This window comes from Capronia coronata (genome assembly GCF_000585585.1).
Source record: "Capronia coronata CBS 617.96 chromosome Unknown acBCG-supercont1.3, whole genome shotgun sequence".
In the NCBI taxonomy this organism is placed as follows: Eukaryota; Fungi; Ascomycota; class Eurotiomycetes; order Chaetothyriales; family Herpotrichiellaceae; genus Capronia; species Capronia coronata.
Genome location: NW_006912895.1, coordinates 1,632,304 through 1,650,174, shown reverse-complemented (window position 1 = coordinate 1,650,174; position 17,871 = coordinate 1,632,304). Strand labels below are relative to the sequence as shown.

At 53.7% G+C, this 17,871-nt stretch overlaps 11 protein-coding genes across 11 annotated transcripts; 6 read left to right on the top strand and 5 right to left on the bottom strand.

Moving 5' to 3' along the window:
• Positions 1-316: 316 nt before the first annotated feature.
• A1O1_03910 (uncharacterized protein) lies at positions 317-1,231 on the top strand (the record flags this gene model as incomplete). The annotated part of the gene is made up of 1 exon (XM_007724809.1): positions 317-1,231. One exon carries the CDS (start codon positions 317-319, stop codon positions 1,229-1,231), a length of 915 nt encoding a protein of 304 aa, XP_007722999.1.
• Positions 1,232-1,716: 485 nt separating this feature from the next.
• Positions 1,717-2,487, bottom strand: A1O1_03909 (uncharacterized protein; the record flags this gene model as incomplete). The annotated part of the gene is made up of 1 exon (XM_007724808.1): positions 1,717-2,487. The coding sequence occupies one exon, from the start codon at positions 2,485-2,487 to the stop codon at positions 1,717-1,719; it is 771 nt and encodes a 256-aa protein (XP_007722998.1).
• Positions 2,488-3,421: 934 nt separating this feature from the next.
• On the bottom strand, positions 3,422-5,357 carry A1O1_03908 (phosphoglycerate dehydrogenase; the record flags this gene model as incomplete). Its single annotated transcript, XM_007724807.1, has 2 exons — positions 3,422-4,746; positions 4,883-5,357. The coding sequence occupies 2 exons, from the start codon at positions 5,355-5,357 to the stop codon at positions 3,422-3,424; spliced, it is 1,800 nt and encodes a 599-aa protein (XP_007722997.1).
• A 701-nt stretch (positions 5,358-6,058) lies between these two features.
• A1O1_03907 (hydroxyacid-oxoacid transhydrogenase) lies at positions 6,059-7,540 on the bottom strand (the record flags this gene model as incomplete). The annotated part of the gene is made up of 1 exon (XM_007724806.1): positions 6,059-7,540. One exon carries the CDS (start codon positions 7,538-7,540, stop codon positions 6,059-6,061), a length of 1,482 nt encoding a protein of 493 aa, XP_007722996.1.
• Positions 7,541-9,288: 1,748 nt separating this feature from the next.
• On the top strand, positions 9,289-9,615 carry A1O1_03905 (uncharacterized protein; the record flags this gene model as incomplete). Its single annotated transcript, XM_007724805.1, has 1 exon — positions 9,289-9,615. One exon carries the CDS (start codon positions 9,289-9,291, stop codon positions 9,613-9,615), a length of 327 nt encoding a protein of 108 aa, XP_007722995.1.
• A 174-nt stretch (positions 9,616-9,789) lies between these two features.
• A1O1_03904 (uncharacterized protein) lies at positions 9,790-10,098 on the top strand (the record flags this gene model as incomplete). Its single annotated transcript, XM_007724804.1, has 1 exon — positions 9,790-10,098. The coding sequence occupies one exon, from the start codon at positions 9,790-9,792 to the stop codon at positions 10,096-10,098; it is 309 nt and encodes a 102-aa protein (XP_007722994.1).
• Positions 10,099-11,031: 933 nt separating this feature from the next.
• Positions 11,032-12,018, top strand: A1O1_03903 (uncharacterized protein; the record flags this gene model as incomplete). Its single annotated transcript, XM_007724803.1, has 3 exons — positions 11,032-11,107; positions 11,180-11,293; positions 11,366-12,018. The coding sequence occupies 3 exons, from the start codon at positions 11,032-11,034 to the stop codon at positions 12,016-12,018; spliced, it is 843 nt and encodes a 280-aa protein (XP_007722993.1).
• A 342-nt stretch (positions 12,019-12,360) lies between these two features.
• Positions 12,361-12,915, top strand: A1O1_03902 (uncharacterized protein; the record flags this gene model as incomplete). Its single annotated transcript, XM_007724802.1, has 1 exon — positions 12,361-12,915. One exon carries the CDS (start codon positions 12,361-12,363, stop codon positions 12,913-12,915), a length of 555 nt encoding a protein of 184 aa, XP_007722992.1.
• Positions 12,916-12,990: 75 nt separating this feature from the next.
• A1O1_03901 (uncharacterized protein) lies at positions 12,991-14,124 on the bottom strand (the record flags this gene model as incomplete). The annotated part of the gene is made up of 1 exon (XM_007724801.1): positions 12,991-14,124. The coding sequence occupies one exon, from the start codon at positions 14,122-14,124 to the stop codon at positions 12,991-12,993; it is 1,134 nt and encodes a 377-aa protein (XP_007722991.1).
• Positions 14,125-15,403: 1,279 nt separating this feature from the next.
• Positions 15,404-16,446, top strand: A1O1_03900 (uncharacterized protein; the record flags this gene model as incomplete). Its single annotated transcript, XM_007724800.1, has 3 exons — positions 15,404-15,894; positions 16,116-16,255; positions 16,325-16,446. The coding sequence occupies 3 exons, from the start codon at positions 15,404-15,406 to the stop codon at positions 16,444-16,446; spliced, it is 753 nt and encodes a 250-aa protein (XP_007722990.1).
• A 60-nt stretch (positions 16,447-16,506) lies between these two features.
• A1O1_03899 (uncharacterized protein) lies at positions 16,507-17,727 on the bottom strand (the record flags this gene model as incomplete). Its single annotated transcript, XM_007724799.1, has 1 exon — positions 16,507-17,727. The coding sequence occupies one exon, from the start codon at positions 17,725-17,727 to the stop codon at positions 16,507-16,509; it is 1,221 nt and encodes a 406-aa protein (XP_007722989.1).
• Between the last annotated feature and the right edge of the window lie 144 nt (positions 17,728-17,871).

Here is a 17,871-nt window from a genome sequence, read left to right as displayed (position 1 = left end):
CTCTGTCAATGTCACATTATAGATAAAACAATTCCCGTGGACTGAGATGGACACATAACACAGCTGTCCACAGGACTCCACCATACCGGGCTCGCAAAAGTCAACCTACATTGTCCCTTGTTCGCGCCTCAACCAGCGCGTTCTGTCCATCTACCATCCTACATGTGCCATCCTAGACATTAGCATTGCAGACATCTCCAAGCGACGAGTCATTTTTTCTTCTTCAAGGGGCACTCTCTTCGTGCCCCGGGCAAGCCACTGGGTAGCGAGCCGATTTTGCCCATCATATCAGAGCCAGGCAGGACCGGTCGCAACAATGGACAACAGAGACATTGACATCTCCGACATTCTCGCAGAAGTGTCCCGACCTGACCACCACAGTGGAACTTCACAATCACACTCCAACTCATATTCATATTCCGACACCGACGCCTATAGCGACCACCAACTGCTCACACGAGCATGGACCTCCGAGCGATGCGCGCCCGAGTTACTACCCTACCCTCACGATCTGATGGAGCGAATAATGGCGCGTGTGCAGACCCAAATCTCACGAATCGAAGACATCGCCTCCAGTGGCCCTGAGGGCGGTGTTGGGCAATCTAACGGACACGGCTACGGTCAAGGTTACGGTTACGGTTACGGTTACTCGAATCCCCACAAACCACCAGGACCCAGCGGCACGCAGAACGCGAATCTGATTCTTTCAATCCTCCAAACCGATCTGTCTCGCACACAGTTCTTGGTGCGCAGTTTCCTGCGCCAGCGACTGGCGAAACTCACGAAACATGCTGGATGGTATCTCGCGCAATTGCAACGACGGCAGCTGCAGGACAGTAATGTGGGAGTGGAGCCGGAAACGGAGCGGTATCTGAGTCCGGCGGAATCTCAATTCTTGCGCGCCCATCAGTCCTTACTGTCGGAGTTGTATGGGTCGAGTTTCCTCAATGCGTTCCCGCCTACGTTGAGACGGTTGGATGATTCCACGGGTGGGGTTCCCATGGTTGAACCGCCTGATGCGGGTGCGGCGGTGGTGGTCAGGTGTCTTGTCGATGGGGTGTGGAGTAATGAAGGCGATGTTGAACGCTCCGAAAGCGGAGGTGGAGGGGGAAACGACGAGAATGGAGAACCCGCTACGGTCGAGTTGAGGATGAGGAGGGGAGAGGTCTGGGTCGTTAGATGGAGGGATGTGAGGAGAGGTGTGGAAAGGGGGGAGTTGGGGTTGTTATGACGGGTCTAACCCAATGATTGATATACTAGTACTAGTCCGTGGGACGATGCAGATACAGACGGTGAGAAATGAATATATGAGAGCTTCATGCTTCATGAGAAGTGTGCGAAGTGGGAGTGGAAAGATATTGCATGGCATTGGACGAATGTATCTCTTTTATCTCTTATTTGAAACCCCCGGGTTCATGCATCTTTTGCTTGAAGCGGGCAGCGCAGGCAGATGGATGGTTGCGATCTGAATTGCCAATCGTGGTCCAGTTACTATGCCGTTCCGTCTCAGCATCGGCGACAAAGAAGGGGGCCATGAGGACTCCGCCCTGAGACCCTGGCTTGCTGAATGTCTTCGTCATCTTTCATGGACAGATAGAGACTGTACTCTGCAGTGTTTCCTCTTCGACCTACGATCCAGTTCCAAGCACAGATCGAATACACCATCTCTCTCTCTCTCTCTCTCTCTCTCTCTCTCTCTCTCCAATCCACAATCCATCACACCTCATCCAACTTTTTCTGCTCATCCCTCTTCAACAACCACCTCAACTCCCGCACCTGGTCCGGCGTCAAGGCATCACGCATCGTTTCCGCCGTCAAGAAATCATGATCGGCAAATTCAAATCCCGGCACGACAGTCTCGCTAATCAGCAGCCCCTCCGAGACTGAACCCCCCTGCTTACCTGTCTCGGGGCCTTCTGCCTTTGCCTCCGCATCAGGCAACAGGAAACTGGCCTTGAAAATCCCCCCCTCAACAATCCACTGCAATCTCTCCCCCTTGGCCAGATCGTGACCCACGACAAACGTCTCCACGGGTACTTTCCCAGTCCGCTCGTCCCGCCTTTCCATGTGCAGCAGAACATACACCCCTCTGCCGCGGTGCAGGGTGTGCACGGTCCGCGCGCGGTTACGGTGGAAATGGCCCACAGGACTGCGCGGCGTGACTAGGTAGTAGATGGTCGTGCTGGCGTGGCGGGTGGGCGAGTCGTCGATGGCGGTCGGGTTCGTGAGCGCCGGGAGGTGTTGGAACGGGTTGGGGACTAGTAACGGGTCCCGGTCTGTCTCGGCGAAATAGCCACCTTCAATGTGTTCCAGGAGGTTGAGGTTTGAGATGGTCGTCTCGATGGCCGCACTGTCTGGTCGGGATGGTGGGTTGGAGAGGAGGTTGAGGGCGTAGATGGGTAGGTTGGCGGGGAGGATTGAGGAGCTTGAAGCACTTGAACTTGAGTTCGAGCTTGGTGTGCCAGTATGGGATGATGGTTGTGCCATGGTGTTGAGATATCGATCACTCAATGAGGAGGTGCTTGTAGTGTACCTAGTTGTTGGTTGGTTGGTAGAGGAGGCACAGCAGAGAAAAAGAGAAAGGGTTTTCGGTGTTTTGGGCGCTATGTCTGACGCTGTCGATTAACATATGAGAGCCCGAAGAGCTTCAACAAAGTCCGTAGTTAGACAGATAGAAAGACAGGCAGGCTGTATAGTTGTCGGTCAGCAACTCGAACTCCGATGTGCAAAAGTGAGAATAAAGTCGGACGATGTGACACCAACACCTGATTCTCGCTTACATAAGGCCTTGTTTGCTATGTAAATACTAGTACCTAGTAATAAATACAGCCTCACAGCCTCGCAGCCTTGCAGCCTTGCAGCCTTGCAACCCCCTTATAGGGTGGACCGCCTAACAAACAAATGATTCAACTCGAAATCAAATGCCTCTTGTGGTATGACTAGGGTACCCAAACGAAGCCCCTCCTTGTACTTCAAGCCTATATTCTCGGCGACCATTGCTGGTTCAATCACTACTTCACCAAGTGAATACTCCCGTGTAGGGAGGCGTGTCCGATGGGAAAGGTACCTCCCCCCTGGTTAGTCTCCTTGTCCCGACTTGTGTTACGACTTTGCGACCCTGCCAGACCCCAGTGGCAGGACAAACAATCTTGATCGGTCTAATGACGAGTCAGTGGGCACAGATTAGCCATGTTGGGTTAGGTAAATGCTTCGAGCAGAAATCTGCCGTTGCTGACTGATCTATTCGTCCGCATCATCATCATCATCACTGCAGACGCCCTACAAGTCCCTGACGGGGAGAGTAGCCGGAGGATCTGAGTCTTGACCTGCACGGCCGAAGCGAGGCTTCCTTTGTTCTTCGAGTGCTCCCGGACAAGTTCAGGCCAGCTTGACAAGGCACCGAGCAGCAACATTCACTCATTTACAGCGTAACGCTGCTCACGCTCAAAACTCCTTTGGCACCGACAAGCTCAGCCTTGACATTGTCACCCACCTCTTTATCAACACCCAATATCATAAGGGCCTCGGTGGTTTCCAAGGACGAAGCCAGCCCGTCTTTGCTGGCACCACCATTGGCATCCATTGGCGAAACAGCAGAGAAGGTCGCAGGAGCCACGCTCATGAAGTTGATGTTGACTCCCTCACGACCCAAGATACTGCCGACAACGCCAATCTTTCCTGGCGAGTCGAAGTTGTGACAGATGAGTAGCTTGCCTTCCGGCACGAACGATGTTGCAAATCGACCCAGTCGGGAGATGAACGGTGAGTTGTCACTGCAATATCCTGAAATGATATGCTGAATCGTCGCTTCCCGGTGTTGTCCCGCCGTGCTGACCAGGACTTCGGATCCATGTCGACTGACTGATGGTGTCCGACTAGGTGCCCGCGCCACAAGGGTGACGAGACTGCTGTAAGCTTGCGTGCTGGGATCACGGGATTTCTGTTCGTTGACGGAGATACCCCTCTCCCTGGCCACCATTTCGGCATTGACCATGTTGATGTTCAACCCCTCGGCATCAGAGATGGGCGCCATGAGACCCTTGATCAAGGCTGCGAAGAGAGGCTTGGTGCTGGACATCTGTGCGATCTCGCCTTCGTAGATCAGGTCGAATGTGTTCATGTTTCTCTGCACAGGCGGCCGCGGCGACGTGAAGTGCTGGGTGTACAGGGAGCCCATCTTCTCGACCAAGCGGACAAACGGCTGCAGTGTCTTGTATTCGGCAGGGAGAATAATGGGGGCGTTGACCGCACTACGCGGCAAGTCGCCCACAAGGATTTGCAGCACCTGTTCGCACACATCCATGGACACGTTCTCCTGTGCTTCGACTGTTGACGCTCCTAGGTGCGGAGTAGCGATGCATCTTGGATGCTGCACGAGTCGAGCCGCAGATGAGTCTGGGTCTTTTGTCGGAGGCTCACTTGTGAACACGTCGATGGCCGCACCCGCAATCTGCCCAGACTCGAGTGCTATGAGAAGAGCTTCTTCGTCCACAATCCCGCCCCTCGCAACGTTGAGGATCCTGGCTCCACGTTTCATCTGATCGAGTTCCGCGGTAGATAACATACCGCGGGTCGAAGCCAGCATGGGAGTGTGGATGGTGAGGAAGTCGACACGAGGTAGAAGTTCCGATAAGGATTCGACAAGAGTGACGTTGGCGGCGGCGGCAACGGACTGAGCTGCGTATGGGTCCGCCGCAACAACATTCATTCCCAGGCCACGAGCCATCCGAGCAACGATGAGGCCGACTGACAAGCGTTGGTACCATGAGCATGAGTATAGGAAGATAGACAAGGGATGAACCAAGATCAATCCACAAGATCAAAGAAGCAAGAAGCAATTTGGCCACGATGAAAGAGCTCAAATTCAGATCATGGCACGTACCTTTACCCAGTCCGACAATGCCCAGTGTTTTGCCTTTGACCTCGATGCCCACCAGACGGCTTCTCTCCCACTTGCCAGCCTTCACACTCGCACAGGCCTCCGGAACATTTCTTGCCATGCTCATGAGGAGGGCAATAGTATGCTCGGCGGCCGCCTGGATATTTCCGCTCGGCGAGTTGACAACGACCACGCCCAGCTTCGTGGCGGTGGGAACATCGACATTGTCCACGCCGACACCGGCGCGAGCCACGACTTTGAGCTTCCGCGCCGCGTTCAACAGGGCAGCCGTGACTTTGGTCTCGGACCGCACCAACAACGCCTCGTACTCGGGAATGACGGCGATGAGTTGCTCAGGTGTCAAGCCCTCCTTTTCGTCAACATCAACGGTCTTGCGGAGCAAGGACAACCCATCAGACGAGAGCTTTTCGGGACAAAGAACTCGAGACCGAGCCGCATGGCCGTTGGATGAGTTCATAGTTGGGTATTCTAAGCTGAGATTGCTCTGCGCTAGGAACAGGGACGGTATGGTTCAGGTGGGCATTCAGTTTCCAAGGCACAAAAAGGACACGCTGGCTCTGTACTCGTTAGATCTCACCAACTTGTCAATAAGTAAGAGAACGAGAAGCTGAGACCAACAATAGAATAGGATCACAGAATTGAAGGTGTTCAGAATGCAGACTTTATCTAACTTGTTATTGTTTCCAGGCTTTTGATCTCTGATTCCAGGCCTTCTACCAATCGAGCCACGTTGTGCGAATGAGGTGTCTTGAGGGACAGGGCTTTTGGTTGTGGCCTGGCGCCAGGCACATTGGAAAGCCATACGTTATGGCCCTGTTGCTGCGTCACCACCCAGTCGAGCGAATGGAAGGGCATCGGAGAAGCAAGGGTGTTCAAGGGTGTCCTAGGAGGCCTCAGGAATGTGGGGGATCGAAGAAGACCGAAGTTGCAGGCGATCATGGAGAGGAAGATGCAAATGCTGTGGTGAGGACAAGAAGGTGGATGGGCAACGCAGTGAAACCCCGCCATTTCTGGGGGAAGAGACACTGAGTCAGCAACCCCAGAAAAAGGAGGCAAACAGTGCAAACACGATCAAGCCAACAAACACCTTAGCGTAGAATCAGTGCGATCGTAGTGACAGCAGTTCTACCCATGCCACGCCATCCACAGACCATCTTTTCAGTATTCCAAAGCCTCCTCAAACAGCGCCTTAAGCTGCTGCCGCTCCTCGTTCAGCTCCTCGCTGAGGGTGGGTGCTAGCATCAGTACTCGCTTCTGTGGCAGCGTGCCCTCCACCAAATCATCAATGCTTTCCCGAGAGAATCCCAGCGGCTTCAGGCCTCGGGGTTGATCCCCCAGCTTAATCAGGAATTCGGCGAGCGCTTCGCTCAGGACTTCACCAGCACTTTCTTTCTTGACATTGGAGATATCCACGCCGAAGCACTCTGCAGCCGCCAGATGCCGCTCCGGATTGCTAGGCCCGGTGAATTTGAACACTGCAGGCGCCGTGACCGCCACACTGACACCGTGAGGAATAATGGGCGTCTCGACCTGGTAGCCCGCATGTTTGTACCCGGGGTTTTGTCCACTGATGGGATAACTCATGCCGTGACACAGATGGACGCCGGCATTTCCAAATCCAACGCCTGCCAAAGTGGCCGCGAGAAGCATCTCACTCTGAGCCTCGAAGTCCTCGGGATCCTTCGCTGCACGAGGCAGATACTTGACAGTCGCCTTCAGGGCATTCAGAGAGAAAATGTCGGAGATGGGGTTGGCACCCTGGTACGCCGGTCGATTGATCGGGTTTGTTGGTCGTGGGGTTCTCTCGTAATATGGAATGGCCGTCCAGGACTCGAGGGAGTGGCACAACACATCCAGACCAGACGAGGCATGGACGGCAGAAGGCATGGTGCGGGTGTTGAGCGGGTCGCAGATTCCCAGGGTGGGCTTCAGATTACGGTGTGCGATCCCGGTCTTAGCCCTCTTCTCAACCAGGTCGAAAATGGCCGTCCCCGTGGTTTCTGACCCGGTCCCTGCCGTGGTTGGGACAGCCACGAGAGGCCTGAGACGTTTGGTGACGGGCAGTCCCTTGCCGAGCGGAGCATTGACGAAGTCCAAAAATTCGGCCTCGGGAAAACAGGTGTAGAGATTCATCAATTTGGCCGTGTCAATGACCGAGCCTCCTCCTACTGCCAGGAAAGCGTCCGGGTTGTAGGGCTTTGCGAATGCAATGGCATCCTTGACCGAGCTATCCTTGGGCTCCACTCGGCACTTGTCGTAGACAGTAAACTCGATACCTTCTTTGGTCAAGCCGTCAATCGCCTGCCTCATCGCATCGAGCTTCGCGACATTGCTGTCGGTCACCACGCAGACCCGCTTCGCACCCATGTTTGCGAAATCCATGCCCACCTCTTTCGTACTGCCTGGCCCGAAGCGGATGGAGCTGGCAGCCAGCTCGAACGCATATTCTTTCTCTCGTGCATGGTCGATGGGTGTGGCAAGTCGTCGTCGAGCCTCACGAAACACAGATGGGCCATGGTGATGGTTGGGATTCGAGTGACAAGGGCAGCTCGGAGGGTGATTGTACTGGATCGCACGGAGCAGGGACGTCGACCGCTGAGTAGCGGTCCTTGCGACTCGGACAGCGGGTGAGAGGGACATGGCTGCGGGCAGTTTCGAGTACTGAGCTCCTAGCAATCAAGTTCGTATGAGGGAAGAGAAGCGGCAAGACGACGTGGCTTGTCCTGGTCTGCTTCTGGGAATCTGATAACCTGCCGCAAGTGGTGGGGGATATCCCGATGAGAGCTGCAAGTTGCCTATTTGATTATCTCACAAAACCAACCGAGTCGGATCGAGTCAAGTTTAAGTCTTGAATCAAGTCCTACCCTCCGATATAGCCCCAGCTCGTACCTGCTTGTGCCAAAGGTGGAGGGCATCGCAGAGGGGCCGAGGTTGACTGCGGGGAGAAGCCGGAGGAGCTCCGACGATTGGGCTTTCGGGGTTGTGTATAGGCGGAATTGTGATTTTCGGTTGGCTCGTCCACATCGGAACACCAACTTGAACTCCTCTGCCGGCGAGAATGCCTATTCTGTAGGTACCTAGGCTGCCAATAATCTCGACACCCAACCGTTCGTACTACGCTGACACTACATACGAAGTTCAGTTTTGTAGGCTCCTTATGTGCCGACAGTTCACATTCAGCCTGTGTTTCAAGCAATGCAGTGTTCCTTACGAATATACGACTTGTAGGTATGGCATCTGATAGATTTACAACCCAAATTCGGTTGTTCGGACTTGGTGCCGAGGTTCGTGCCCCTTAGTAGTAAGGCGTGCTTATATTCAAGTTCGTTCTAGTGCTACTAGTAGTTTATCTTCATAGACTACTATACCTAGAACGGAATAGACTTAGTATTATAACCGTTCTCTACCTAGGTATCTCATTTAGCCCACAATACAGGATATAAATTGGAGTACCAAAATTTTCAGTAAGTTAGTGTGTGAAGTTCCACATCGGCTCACTGGGTTCAACACAACTCAAGGCCGCGTGGCCTAATGGTTAAGGCGTTGGTTTTCGGTAGCCCTGACTAGGGCGCTCATAAGTTGATCACCAAAGATTGGGAGTTCGAATCTTCCCGCGGTACGTAGCACCTTCGAACAAACGTGCCGGTATCGACAAGCTAATATTCCTGAAGGTCGTTCATTGCAATATTGCAACAAATGTTTTTTTGTCTGTTTTTGTGTCGTATAATTATATTTTTGCCCATTTTAACAAAAAAGGCCCGACTAAGTGAATGTTCTTTTTGCTTCACTCTATGAGCTCTGCAGCAACCCGTGGGGATATTCGGGGTAAGTCCAGTCGTACTGACTTGATGTCCATTTTTTAAGACGCAAAATGTACAGCAGCCGCGCCCTTTGCGTCTCGCTGCAAGGAAACGAATGAAGCTTGAGCCCCTGAACAGAGGCATGAGAGAACACCGAAATTATATCATATAAAACTTCTAGGTTCTGCCGTACCTGTTAACATACTGCAAAGTCCCTGACAGCCTTACATAAGTTAGCTCGTGCCGGTCATCATCACTGGGAAGAGGCTACACTGAACTCAGGAAGAGAATCGGGGAGATATGACCAGCTCTTACTCGACCCATCCCCTCACGAAAAGGGCTTGCCATACCACAACCGAACCTCGGTGAGTAAGCTGACAGCTGAGAAAGCTAAGCCTCCATCCATGCATGCATCGTGCCGCATTCACAATCAATGTCTGGCCTCGTCCTTGCGGGTATCGACTTCATCTGATTTCATGATTCGAGAAAACGAATACATCAACTCATCAACCTTCCCGCTTGCATGGTGTCGGAATGCTAAAACGGGCTTCTGCTCTCATGCTTGCGTAGTGTGCGTGGGCAGACATCATGGGCGATGCTCAGACATCCATGCCCACATCCATCCCTCCTTTCCTTGACAAAGTCGTGGAGTTCCCCACGAGCAAGGTCTCCTACGTCCTAGAACGGCCACTTGCAACATACAGGCAATGCCATGACGGCACGCCAGCCGAGGCTCGCATGGTGTTCACTTGCAGGAGGATGAAGTCTCGGCTAGCCTCTTCATCTCCTGACAAGACCGATGGAGAATCAAAGGGGGAGGCAGAGTTTGTGATGAAAATCAAAGTCCAGTATGTCATGCCAATGGTTCTTTCCCCGGAAAGCAGTGCCCCCATTACATGGAGACCCAGTCCATGACCCCAGGAGCTCTCATCTGAGAGTGGCAGAACGAGAAGGCAACAAGCATGCCAATGTTGTCAGTTGCAACTTGCAAGCAAGTTGGAGATGTCACGTTGAGTGTCGTGTCTGCCGCGAGGTACAACGGATTGGACCATCTCCTGGAGACCTTCAATGGCCTAGACAACAACACTAATGTCCCGTCATCGACACCACAGGGTTCCTAGCGGCGGTTATAGCCCCTCGCGGGACCCAAGTACAACGACATCCGCGGAGCTGAGGGCCTTGCGGGCCTTTCGCGATGCAGACAGCACCTTTGCGCCGACGTTGATCGATTATAAGCAAACAATTCAAGGCCAGGATGGCCCTCTGCCCGGCGGGTACTACACCTTCACTGTCATGACCAAGATGCCTGGGGCGTCGTTGCATGACCTGCATTTCTGGGGACTGCCGGCCGAGGAAAGGGAGGAGATTGTGCAAAAGTTCCTGGTCGCGCTGCGGTAAGTGTCCAGCACTACCTGACGAGTGGAACTATTGCTTTCCGCTCTCTTCCTTCATCACAATCCGGACGGAACTTGGCTTGTGTCACCCATCACCAGCCTGACATGCACCTCTTCGAGATCAGATGAGGATCTATCTGCTCTCGACTCCTGGGCTGGACAGCTGTGTAGGTCGCTACTGACCTTGTCACAGAGCAATATATGCGCTCGGCGTAGAGCCTGTGGACTGCGCCCTGCGTAATGTCTTATGGGAGCCCGAGACTCAGAGATGGTATGCGACCACCCCCAGTCAGCTGCTTTAATCGGGTGAAAAGCTTGCTCGATTCTAATCGTGGTGTCTAGTACGATTATAGATTTCGAGCTTTGGAGAGAAGCCTCAGGACCCATCGCAGATGAGAAGAAAGAGCTGCAAAGATGGGGTCTCAGTCAGCAGCCTGCCGCAAGGAATTGGTGGGAAGCATGGAATACCCAGTGGAGATGAGTAACATGCTTCAATGTCCTGATACAAGGGTCCAGTCAATATATATTCAAGATAGCAACCGTGCATGGGAAGTGTTTTATTCTGATTGTTGAGGAGGCCGCTTCAACAAGCACTTCTGCCATGATGCCTCCATCTTGTAGAACAAGAACCACTCCCACTGCCAGACTTGATCGCAAAAGAGCATTTGGTGATCAGCACGCTGGAGATCAGACGGAGTGCAGCAACAATGTCAAGTAGACAGGTTTTTTCTATCATTGCCGATAATAAGCGGTTGATGGGCCCGAACCCCAGATTGTGGACCTGAGGTTTCCAGCATCTCGACTGTCGACGTCTCCTTGCAGATCATTCGAAAGCAGCTGGAAGTGTCTCTCCACTCCATTTCTTTCCTTTCATACTGTTCTCCCTCTTTGCCATTGGCGCTGCTACTTGGTGAGTGCTGAAAAGGCACGAGCGATCATGTCGTGGCCACCGCTGAGAGAACGGCTCTTCAATCTACTCGATCCAGGATATCTGCTTTGTGCCAGTGCCTACTGTAAGTGCCACTGCAACAGACCAATCGACGAGTACCCATTGCAAGACACTGGTTGCTGACGCTGAAAGCCAGCCTTTCTTATTACTGCATTCGACTTCTTTCTCGTCCGGCGGCATTTTCCATCGTCATCAAATATCCAGAAAGTCAGAGACGATGCTTTCTCCGCCTTCTGGACCAAAGCCACCGGTTAGTCTTTCTCGACGTGACTGGTTTCTTTGTGGAAAAGAGGACTCTGATCAGCATCTGCAATACCAACAGCTCCTGTCGAACCTGCTCCGCCTCCAGTCGGGTCTGCGGCTCTCGTGCCGCCTCTGCTATCTCGAGCACACGGAGTGGTTCTCGATATCGGGCCTGGTTCAGGCTCCCACGTCTCATGTTTCGCCGACAATGCAAACATCAGCGGCGTGTACGGTGCGGAGCCCAGTGTCGGCCTTCACGCTCCTCTACAAGCCCGGATCAATGAAGCCAAACTGACAGATAAATACGACATTCTCGGCTGCATGGCGGAGAAGAAAGCGTTGTCAGATGCACTTGCGAAAGAGGGCGTCAGCGCTGCTACAGACGGCGGCGGCAGCTTCGATACCATTGTCTGCGTACGCGTCCTGTGCTCGGTACCGAACCTCGACGAGACGGTGCAAGAGTTGTATTCGTTGCTGCATCCGGGCGGGGACTTGATGGTGGTCGAGCATATCAGGAATCCGTGGACGACGAATGGCAGTATCCTGGGGAGAGCGATGCAGATGTTATACCATGCTCTGGGCTGGAAGTTCTTCCTGGCCGGCTGTGAGATGAACCGGGATACCGCAACGGCATTGAAGAAGGCAGGGGAATGGGAGGCAATTGATCTCAAGACGCATTTCGAATGGTCGGCGCTGCCGTATCTCTCGGGCACGCTGACGAAGAAGAGATAGTCATGTATGTCCAGACAAGCCAATGTACAGCATGAATAGATCCAAGAGAGCAACCGTGTAGAATATACCAACAGCACATTCTGGGTTAACTCCAGTCCCAGTCTCCTGAATCCCAAAACACCAGACGCGCCCCTCGTGTCGACGCCCAAAGGGGTAAATTGTTGTCATTATCGTCGTCTCCAACGTCATTTCCCTCCTATCTCTCGTCTCGTCTCGTCTCGGGCACTCACCGCAGGCAACGGTGCCGCTGCTCCAAAGACCTTTATTCGAAGTTCAGATTCCAAGATCCCTTCGACTACAAGGCCTTTGCCTCGGTGACCAGGTTGATACTAATTACTTATCATGGACAGACCGAAACGGACGGGTCTCAACTTCCGCCCACCCTCCACCGCGCGCGGCGCACGCTCCGCCGAATTCGATCCCCCTCATGTATCGTTCCTTCAGGGGCAATGGTATGTCACGCACTCGACGCTGCCCATGTGGAAGTCGAATCGCAACGTGACCATCACATATACGTCGCTCGACAACAACGCCGAAGTCCTGGACGATCTAGTTGAATACCAGCCCCTGCACTCGGACAAGCGCAAGAGGGTGGAAGGCGTCGATACTCCTGGCGCAGATACCGTGGCCACATACAGCTGGCGCGGCAGGGGATGGTTGAGGATCGCGTCGAGTCACTGGCAGGTGCTAGGCTGGGGCGAGGAAGAGGGCGACTGGATGGTCACGTACTTCCAAAGCACACTGTTCACGCCCGCCGGAGTCGACATCTACTCTCGACGAAAGGGAGGCCTGTCGCCCGAACTAGTCGACCAGATCACAGAGGAGATCAGGAACATCAAAGACCGTAAGGTCTCCAGGCTGGCCTGGTTCATCTTTCCCATCCTGCATAATTGGTAACGGAAAAAGAAAAAGACGAGAACTCCACACAGCCACTGCAGCCACACCTCTATTCAACAGAACGGTGACGACGCTCTATGACGGCCGGCTCAGCGAACAATTCATGCCCTCCGAATTGTTATGGTACCAGCCACCGTCCAACAATTCTTGCTCCATGGATGCCCATTTCTGCATCTTTCCTCCTTCCGGCGTCTTCAGATCGAGGTCGGCGAACTTGACATCGACCAGCTCGACACGCTCTGGCGCCGATTCTTTAGATGACACCTTCAAGGCCAGAAAGACACTGCAATCTCTCAATGCCATGGCCAGGTCGAGATCTTTCCCTGCTGGATCACGGAAATCGTCCAGTCCCACCGAGCCGTGCTTTTCTTGGAGTGTCAACAAGTGCCTCAGCGCTGGCTGCACTCGCTGGCGGAAAGAGGAGATGAATGCCTGCATTCCCCGCTCCACCGACGGCTGGTAGATCTTGGTCAGAGCCCGTCCGAGGACCTCCTCTTCATCCGGTCCGGCAAGCAGATCCAACGGACAGAACCCGGAATCACCGCGGCCCTGGTGGTGCCCGGCGGCCCTCCGCATCGCATTCAAGGCACATGTCCTACAATTCCTCGCGTCCGAGGGCGCACTAGGACTCTGGACCAACCACTTGGGTTTGAACTCGACCAGCTGGTCGATGCCTGGTCCTTTCAGATTCTGCATCAGGATCCCATACTTCTCCGTCTCATACGATGGCAGATATACGTGGCGTCTATGGGGGTGCCGAACTCGGACTGTGGCTTTTGCTCTGTGTTCAGCAGCGGAGGTGACGTTGTCGTGGTCGTCCGAGGAGTTGTCGGCCTCCAATTGCGTTTCGGTTTCGGTTTCGGTTTCGGTTTCCATCTCGCTCAGCTCGACGTTCGCATCGTGCACCATCTCAGGCGTCAATTGATAGAGGGCCTGCTTCATCAGGAAATCCCCATAGCCGTGGCCGGCAAACAGGGGATATATACGTGACTCAAAATCCCTCAGCACCTCCACAGCTGGTTTGGTGGAGGGAAGGTCTTTGCGCAGTCGCAGAATACAGCAGTGAGAATGGTCTTGCAACTTGGCTGGAGACAGGACAGATACACTGTAGATGATGTTGGCGGCGCCCTCGGTGAGGTAGTGGAGTTGTAAATCGGCGGATGAGAGTGCTGATGGACAGCTCGGAGAGGGTTTGTGCGGCGTCGACATGGTTAGATCCTGGTGATAGAGAGATCCGGTACTCTTGGAATAGAGGAGGAATGTCGTTTACATGTTCGACAGCCGATCCGTGTTCTTGTCTTTGCTGTAGTTATCGGTGTTGGCATTTGCATTAGCATTGGTGTTCCTGTTTCTGTTCAGCCGTGCGACCTAGGCTCATCGGATATCCGTGTCGTGCTGCAGTGGTAGTGGTTCAGCACCGCCGGGACTCGCTCCAGTATGTCTTCCAAGATGAAGACTCTCGAATTCGCGACCGGTACATTTCCTCAGAACTCAGCAAGTGGTCTCGTCTCTCGTCTCTCGTCTCTCGTTGATTGCAGAGATATGTTGTTCCAGTGCTGACATGCCCTTCAGTCAACAGTCGTGGCGACAAGATATTCATTCCCGCTGGATATTACTCCTGCTGTACCACATCGACAAACGCTCATCGATTACTTTTTCGGCGTGTTGGGAGAGAGGAAGAACATTGTTCGCGTCGGTCGTGAGTAACATGTATGTGTATAGATACGAAATGCTTGCCTATGTAGGTAAGGTACGTTGGGAAGTAGGTACATGTACATTGAACATCGTGGATCTCGATCGGCGATAATCGGATTTATTACTGAGAAGGGTTCCCTCCTCACCAACATGAACGTCACATCCGACCTATAGTACTACTGCTACTGCGTACTATGTCAAAGGCGAATAGGTCGTACGTATCTCCTGGTATCAGTCAATCCCGTCGATTCCCGGAACTACACCTCTGGAACAGCACTTCACGGCGTTCAAGTTGAGCGGCAAGAGATTGATCTCTCCACTAGGCATGCATCGCAGACCCAGGTGTTGGTAGGGCATCTTCCAAGTCGACCACCCATCCTGTACCATCGAACGGGAGAGACTTACTAGGTACGTACCCGTGGGCCCCGCGGCAGTCTAGATGGCCCTCTACCTACTTACTTAGCTGATCACGAAGATCGCGGCGTTGAAGACGATACAGGACAGGGCAGGATAGCACAGCAGCGTTGGTTCGGGCCGCTCCAAGCTCCGAGAAGAGGATATTCAACCGGCATAACAGACAGCTGTGGACTTGTCCAGGGTCACACTTTTGAGGACGATAGGATACGCACGCAGACGATAGCGGACGAGCAGAGCAGAGCAGAGAAAGGCAGGCCATCGATATTGCAGCTCGCAGCCACCATACTATACTATTCAAGGGAACAGGAGCAATCTCTGAGACATCAAGAGTCAAGAACCCCAAGATTTGAAGAGCTACCTGGCTGCGTAACTCGAAATGGCTCTCGTCACCGACCTCTCATCCCATCTCGCCCTGATCACCGGCGCCACAGGAGGTATCGGACACGCGACATCCCTAGCCCTGGCCCGCCTCGGCTGCTCCATCGCCGTGCACTACCACAGCGCATCCGAGACGGCGTCATCGCTCGTGTCGACGCTGCAGTCCATGGGCGTGCGGGCGGCAGCGTTCCGCGCAGACCTGAGTTCCTACAGCGAGACACGCGAGCTGCATGCCGCCGTGGTGCGCGACCTAGGCCATCCCACCATCTTGTTCAACAATGCCGGCACCACTCTGGGCAAAAGCGGCGTCAAGGACATTGGCGATGTCAGTGTCGAAGAGTTCGAGGCCACGTGGAGAGCGAACTGCGGCACGGCTTTCCTGCTCACTCAGTTGTGTTTGCCTGCGATGCTGGAGAGCGGGTGGGGGAGGGTCATTTTCTGTTCCAGTGTTGCTGGGTTCACGGGCGGCGTGGTCGGACCGCATTATGCGTGAGTATCTATTCCGAGCTTGTCCAAAGGATTTTTGGTCGTGTTGAATGCTGTCGTATCCTCTCGAGGACCCTTGCTTTGCTGTTCATGGATTGCATGTTTTGGATACTGTTCCTCTGGACGACCTAACCATCCTGCTCACGATCCAGTAATACCTTTTCATTTGCCCATTCAAGGTTGTGGGCTGAAGGCTGAAGGCTGATCTGAGATTGTGGCACTAGGTCCTCCAAATCCGCCATGCACGGTCTGGTGCACTGGTTGGCAAATGCCTATAGTAAGAAGGGCATCACTGTTAACGGCATCGCGCCCGCCTTGATCGAAGATACGAAGATGTTGCCTCACGCTCCGGAGCTAGCTGCCAGTAAGTCATCTTCGTGTTTGTTGTGTTTGACACTCTGTCCGTGGTATGGGTTTGCTGATCAGGCGCCAGAAATCCCGATCGGGAGGCTGGGGAAGCCTGAAGAGATTGCCGAGACTGTCGTATGGATGGTCAAGACCGGCTATGTGAACAATAAGGTCATCGGCGTCGATGGAGGATTGTTCATCCAATGAGTCAGGTAGAGCGAAGCCCATAGATCGTGGTACTTCTGATCGAAGTCGGCCAAGCTGTATCTACCCACCGGCTTCCTTTTTCTTCTTCGCTTCTTCTTCTTCCCTCTCCTTCTTGCGCTGCAGATACCTCTCTCGAGCACTCATCTTATCCGTCTCTGTGAGTCTGCTCTTGACCTTCTCCTGTAGGGCTCGCTCTTCCGCCAATTCCGCTTCTCTCTGTTTATCCGCGATTTCCTCGATCTGGCGCTCGACCATGCGCGACTGTCTCTCGCGTTGTGCTTCTCGGGAATCTTGAGCTTTGGATGATTTCCAGTGTTCCTGTGGACGGACGGACTCCTGTTTCGTAGGTGCGTGTTGCTCCTTTCCGGGCTTTTTGGGCGCCACGTTCAACCCGGCCGACAGCAGTTGCCTCTTGTCGACGATCTCGCCCTCGTCGTTGACCACAATCTTAGCACCCTTCTGAATCAGTTCTTCCGCAATCTTTGCGTCGGTCTTCTGCTCTTCCGCCGGCCCTTCCTGTTGCACTCCGCTTGCTTTCCGGCGGGCTGCCTCTTCTTCTGCCTCTTGGATCTGTCGCATCCGCTCTTCGTCCTTTTCGAGCACCTTCTTGTGAAACTCGGCCATGCCGCCTCCTTTCCGCCGACGTTCCTCTTCAGCCTGTTCTCGCTTCTTTTCTTCCTCCTCCATGCGCTTGATTTCCTCTTGTTGTTTCTTGTACGCCCCGGTCACGAACTTTTCTTTGTCGGCGAACTCGTCCCCTTCAGCCTCTCTCTCGCGTTGAAGTAGCTTTTCTCGCGCCCGTAGCTGGTCCCGCTTTCGAACCTCTGCACTCTGTAGAAGTGAGCCCATATATTTGGGGCCGGACGGTTCCCCTCCACTGGTGGACTTGTTCTCTTTGGGAGCATGGAACGTCTCATACGCCGCATCGTAGTCATAGACCGACGAGTCTATCTTGGATGCTTGCTCGTCTTGCAACTTTGCACTGCGTAGCGCCGACAGGTTTGTATATTTCTCCGGCCCCGTTCCCTTCGCTTTCGCACTTTGCAGGCCCGGTTGTGCCAGTTTCGGCGATTTTCGGGGAGGCTCGTCATCTTCATCGTCGTCTCCGAATCCGCTCAGCGGCCTTAGTGGCTTCGAGGGCTTCTTTGCGCCATATTGTGGCACATCGTTGGTTTCCGGAGCGTCTTCATCCTCGTCGAAGAACGCTTTGCGCTTCGGTGCCGGTTTAGCGATGCCTGGCCGAGGTTTGGCGGCATTCAGGCCAAACGCGAGCGCAGGCATCTTTGCCACATACAGGAAGCAATTGTAGAGAAGTGTTCAAATAGAGCAGAAGCAAGTGCGGAACGAAACTTTGTATTTCATGTGAGCGATCCAACGGTCTGGTCGCTAGATGTCAAATCACGTGACAAGAGCAAAGTCACGTGA